The sequence below is a fragment of the Medicago truncatula genome, chromosome 8, assembly GCF_003473485.1.
Source record: "Medicago truncatula cultivar Jemalong A17 chromosome 8, MtrunA17r5.0-ANR, whole genome shotgun sequence".
NCBI lineage: Eukaryota > Viridiplantae > Streptophyta > Magnoliopsida > Fabales > Fabaceae > Medicago > Medicago truncatula.
The window spans coordinates 33,899,915-33,906,007 of NC_053049.1; the positions used below are offsets into that span (position 1 = coordinate 33,899,915).

At 35.4% G+C, this 6,093-nt stretch overlaps 1 protein-coding gene across 1 annotated transcript; it reads left to right on the top strand.

Moving 5' to 3' along the window:
* The first annotated feature begins 294 nt into the window (after window positions 1–294).
* On the top strand, window positions 295–2,472 carry LOC25501594 (endochitinase). The gene is made up of 3 exons (XM_013590880.3): window positions 295–784; window positions 1,717–1,828; window positions 1,975–2,472. Exons 1-3 carry the CDS (start codon window positions 337–339, stop codon window positions 2,342–2,344), a joined length of 930 nt encoding a protein of 309 aa, XP_013446334.1. The 5' UTR covers window positions 295–336; the 3' UTR covers window positions 2,345–2,472.
* Window positions 2,473–6,093: the final 3,621 nt, after the last annotated feature.

The window sequence follows — 6,093 nt, forward strand, 5'->3', positions numbered from 1 at the left end:
TATAAAATAATAATAATATGTAAAGACTTGACCAGAAAAAAAAAATGTAAATGAATTTTATTTGAGATTATGACTATATAAATATTTCTCGCTTATGATTGTAAGTAGTTTAGATTCTTGAGGTGTTAGAAATATTTCTCGTATAGTCACACTTAGTAGGTTTTTTGACACTTCTAGTGCGCAGAAAATTTGGACACCATAAGTCTAGTGCGCAGAAAGCAGCCAATTTTGAAAATAAGACATAAAAAATAATTAATCCCAATAATGCTCATCTATAAATAGACATCTTTCTTAATTCATCATGCACACACCAAACTGAATTAACACTCTTCACTAATGGCAAGTACAAAATTATCTTGCTTGATACTATGTTTGCTACCTCTCTTTCTTGGATCAAAAGCAGAACAATGTGGTAGTCAAGCTAATAGAGCTGTTTGTCCAAATGGGCTATGTTGTAGCAAATTTGGTTGGTGTGGCACCACTGATCAATATTGTGGAGCTGGTTGTCAGAGCCAGTGTAGATCTTCTTCAACACCGACACCATCGACACCAACACCTGGTACCGGTGGTGGTGGAGATGTTGGAAGGCTTGTGCCTTCTTTTCTGTTTGATCAAATGCTTAAATATCGAAATGATGCACGATGCCCTGGGCATGGATTTTATACCTACGATGGTTTCATTGCCGCGACTAGATCTTTTAATGGATTTGGTACTACTGGTGATGATACCACCCGTAAGAGGGAGCTCGCTGCTTTCTTGGCTCAAACTTCTCATGAAACCACCGGTATATATATATATTCCTCGTCTATTTTTTGTTTAGATAATTGGTTATGTCAACTTTGTATAGAGTATACTTAATTTTGAATTTTGTACACTTGAGAGACAATATTGAGGCTGACCAGACCAAATATTTCAAGGTTTAACCATGACTATATATCTTTAATTTATCAAAGACTTGTTTTTAGGCTTTAATCTTATTATTTTTAAAAGTATGATATGACACGTTGCTTATATTTAATGTCTATTGCAAGGCCTAACGAATTCATATTGGTTAAAATAATTTATTATAATTAACCTATCATTTTCACTCATCATAATACACTAAAGTCACCAAAATCACACTTGACCTAACATAGGCTAGATCATAGAATTTATTTTACGACCTATATATATATATATATCTATTCACTCTTCACTATCCCTAAAAAAAAAATCTATTCACTTCACTAACTGTGAAAGTAATCCACCATTTCCTGTGATTGAATTAACCCCTTAGTTTTTTAATAAATAAATAATAATTTCATTTGGTCAATATGTTCAAGCTCCATATATAATCCTTAAAATAAAAATGTTCAAGATCCATAAGTGAAGATCTCTTTAGAGACTTAAATAGTCTCTAAAAGTGATGAAATATACCGAACATTTATAAATAGAATTATTCTCTTGATCACTTATTTAATTTTATAAAATTTATATACTTTTTTCCTCAAAATAAAACTATCATACGTAAAATGAGTTAGAATTTTGTTATTAATGTGTGAGGTCCATGACACCACAATGGTTTAAATAATCAGATATTTATATGGCACGGTCATACTTTTAAACTATTGTAAGAAGTCACAAGTGATCTTGTTTGTGAGGCAAAACCCTAGTGCATGAAATTAACTGATAATTAATTAAACATCAATTATTTGTCTAATGTGTTTGAACATGCAGGAGGGTGGTCAAGTGCACCAGACGGTCCATATGCGTGGGGATATTGCTTTGTCAATGAACGTAATGCCCAGGAAAAAAGATACTATGGCAGAGGGCCAATTCAGCTCACTCAGTAAGCTTCCTTCCTTGTCTAGCATTTCAAAGTATTGTGACTACTTAAATTCCAATTTTAGTGGAGTACATGAGTGTTTATTAGTGCTTGACCAAGAAAATAAATAAATGTTTATTGTACTAATGGGATATATTGACCCTTTACAGCGACTACAATTATGGTCAAGCGGGAAAAGCCATCAATCAAGATTTGATAAACAATCCGGATTTAGTGTCCACAAACCCAACTGTATCATTCAAGACAGCCATATGGTTTTGGATGACCCCTCAAGGAAACAAGCCATCAAGCCATGATGTGATTATTGGAAGATGGACGCCATCGGGTGCAGACAGGTCAGCCGGACGGGTCCCCGGATACGGCGTGATCACCAACATAATCAACGGTGGGCTCGAATGCGGGCATGGACAGGATGCTCGAGTTAATGATCGGATCGGGTTTTATAGAAGGTATTGTCAAATATTGGGAGTGAGTCCTGGTGATAACTTGGATTGCAACAACCAAAGATCATTTGCTTAAGCGAGTTACCTATGTTAATGTTATAAATAAAGTATAGTAATAAAGGGATCACAAATCACAATGAGTGATCCTACATGTAACTGGAATCTTCTTGCTAAATAAAACCGCTTCTATAAAGTTTAAATGAATACTATTTCTATCATCTTTTATGACTAAAAGTTTAGATCTATCATATTTTATGACTAAAAGTTTAGAAGTATAGTTTAAGAATATTCAAAAGCTTTTGTAAAAAAAAAAAAAAAAAAAAAAAAAAAAAAAAAAAAAAAAAAGATTAATTTGAGAAGTGAGAAGAGTAATTTTTCTTAAAAATTTCACACAAAACCTCTGGGCTAGGTCCATTCTATGGGCTTTATATTTTGCAACTAATCTACTTTGCAAGACAAAGAGAACAAGGAAATTCCTTTTTCGACCCCTTTAATTGCTCACAGCCGCTTAAATTACTCTTATTTTTGATGATCAAAAGTTATAAACTGATCCTTCAGAAGATAACTTTCGTTCCATATATAAATAGGAAAACTATGGATCATAAGTTAGGTTCCAATGCATATCAAATTTATGGTATATCATAGTTTCCGATTCAATCGGAAGATAAATTCGATGGACTTGAACATGTTCGACAAAATTAAAAATGGTAGGATTCATATAACATGTTTTGTCTTAGACATGCTTATATTTGTGTTCAAAATGATCCATAACAAAACATTCCGATAAACCATTATGTTAAACATGAAAATAAAATCATTTCAATAAACCAACAATTTGTTGTAAGTACCGAAACATGAAAATCATTTCAATAAAATCATTTTGATAACCATACTTTGTTCATTACCAAACCATGACTACATCAATATGCAAGAAAACATCAAAATAAGACCCTAACTATTGACTGACACACTCTAAAACTCCTTTGTAACTCCATCGCCTAAGCCTCAATTGATATTAACCATACTTTGTTCATTACCAAACCATGACTACATCAATATGCAAGAAAACATCAAAATAAGACCCTAACTATTGACCGACACACTCTAAAACTCCTTTGTAACTCCATCGCCTAAGCCACAATTGATATTAACCATACTTTGTTCATTACCAAACCATGACTACATCAATATGCAAGAAAACATCAAAATAAGACCCTAACTATTGACCGACACACTCTAAAACTCCTTTGTAACTCCATCGCCTAAGCCTCAATTGATATTAACCATACTTTGTTCATTACCAAACCATGACTACATCAATATGCAAGAAAACATCAAAATAAGACCCTAACTATTGACTGACACACTCTAAAACTCCTTTGTAACTCCATCGCCTAAGCCTCAATTGATATTAACCATACTTTGTTCATTACCAAACCATGACTACATCAATATGCAAGAAAACATCAAAATAAGACCCTAACTATTGACCGACACACTCTAAAACTCCTTTGTAACTCCATCGCCTAAGCCTCAATTGATATTAACCATACTTTGTTCATTACCAAACCATGACTACATCAATATGCAAGAAAACATCAAAATAAGACCCTAACTATTGACTGATACACTCTAAAACTCCTTTGTAACTCCATCGCCTAAGCCTCAATTGATATTAACTAGAAGACGTTGTTTTTGTGACAATATTGATGATGGAGTATCATATGATATTTTATACTATATTTTTAGTTATTTTATCTGCATTTGAAGGCAAATAAGATGTAATTTAGAGGAGTTGTCAATGATTTGAGGAATAAACTATATTTTTTTCATTCGAGTCAGTGTAATTTAGTTTTATCCTAAATCATGCAACTACATAGGTGTTTTGAATCTTTTTAGTGAGAAATCATGTAAATCAACAAAACAAGACATGTACATTGAGGATATGAAGATTGACGATCAATGGTTCTTAGGTATTTGAAGACAATACAAAGTGAAAAAAATTATTTCAAGTTCCAAGGCATTGCAAGACAGAAGAAAACACAAAAAAAGGACGAAAACTACATAATTCGAAAAGGATGGGCTGCTAGAAATGCCCCACTGTGCTTAGCCTATTTTCCCCTACACATGAGGCAGCAAATGCTACTGCCTCATGTGCCCATGTGTGTGGTCTCATGCGTCCCACGAAAATGGCATGCATGCAAAAGTTGATGTTTGCTTGTTTTTCAAGCTAGATCAGTGGAAAAATCCAGTTTTCTTCTCTTAAATGCTACAGGTGGACCGATTGAAGTTTCCAACGAATTTTGTTATCATAGATATGGAAGATGAGAAGAATGATGAGCTACCACTAAAGAGGTCATTCTTATCAACTACAATTGCAAGGATTGATTTTAGAAGCGGAATAACAATTTTTAAGTACAGAGATGAGTTCTCGACCTACAAAATTTGTGCAGAGGCTCGTCACAGTTGTCAAGGAACCAATTACAAGATCATGGTGAAGGAGAACAAGAAAATGATCTGTAACCAGATGAAAGTAAAGACTGTGGAGCATCATTCTCGGTACTTGGGTCTTCCTGTTGTCTTTGGAAGATCCAAAAGAGATATTTTTTCCTTTGTTCAAGAAAGGGTGTGGAAGAAACTTAAAGGGTGGAAAGAAAAGTGCTTATCCCGTGCAGGAAAAGAAATCCTCATTAAAGTTGTGGCTCAAGCAATTCCGAACTACATCATGAGTTGCTACAAACTTCCAGAAGGGTGCTGCAATGAGTTAGAAGCGATGTTATCCAAATTTTGGTGGGGAACCACGGATGAGAACCGAAAGCTGCATTGGATGAGTTGGAAGAACCTTGGAAGTGCAATGGGGGACTGGGTTTCCGTGGTCTTAGCAATTTCAATAAGGCATTCCTAGGCAAGCAGAGTTGGAGGCTTATGTCTGATGCTAACTCCTTGATGAGCCGTATTTTCAAAAGCAGGTACTATCCCCGGAGTAACTTCTTGGAGGCAACCATAGGATACCAACCAAGTTATGCTTGGAGGAGCATCATGTGTGGCAGAGAAGTACTAGAAAAGGGCAGCAGATGGGTGGTGGGTAATGGAAAAAGTATCGAAATTTGGCATGACAAGTGGCTCCCCAACCAAACAAATTTCAAAGTTCATGGCCCGGTGCAAAATCTCCCCTCAACAGCCACTGTTAGTGATCTTATTGATGTAGATACAAAGAATTGGAATAGAGATCTCATTGCATCATGTTTCAATCAGTTTGAGGCTTCCCAAGTCACAAATATCCAACTATCCTTTAGACTCCCAGATGACAGAATCATTTGGCATTGGGAGAAAGATGGAATTTACTCTGTGAAGTCAGCCTACCACCTTCTAACCGAGGAAAATGTGAGACAGATTCCAAGCTCATCCTCTTTGTTGAATAGCAAACTCTGGAAAGCAATATGGAAAGCTCCGGTACCCAACAAAATCCGAAACTTCCTATGGAGAATAGTCAAGAATATCCTGCCGGTCCGTGTCAATTTAAGGAAAAAAGGAATCAATTTGGACTTGAAATGCCCAATCTGTCAATTACATGATGAAGATGTTGAGCACCTATTCATGCATTGTCAGTCGACAAAAGCGACATGGTTTTGCAGTTGCATGGGAATTCACATACCCCCATCTATGAACCTTGGTGACTGGTTGTTACATTGGCTTTCTTGTGGTAATGTATTTGCCTCACAACTCTTCTGTTCATTGCTTTGGAAAGTGTGGGATGCAAGGAATAAGCTTATTTTTGAAGATCGGAAGTTCATACCAGCAGATATTGCCAACAGTGCTACAACA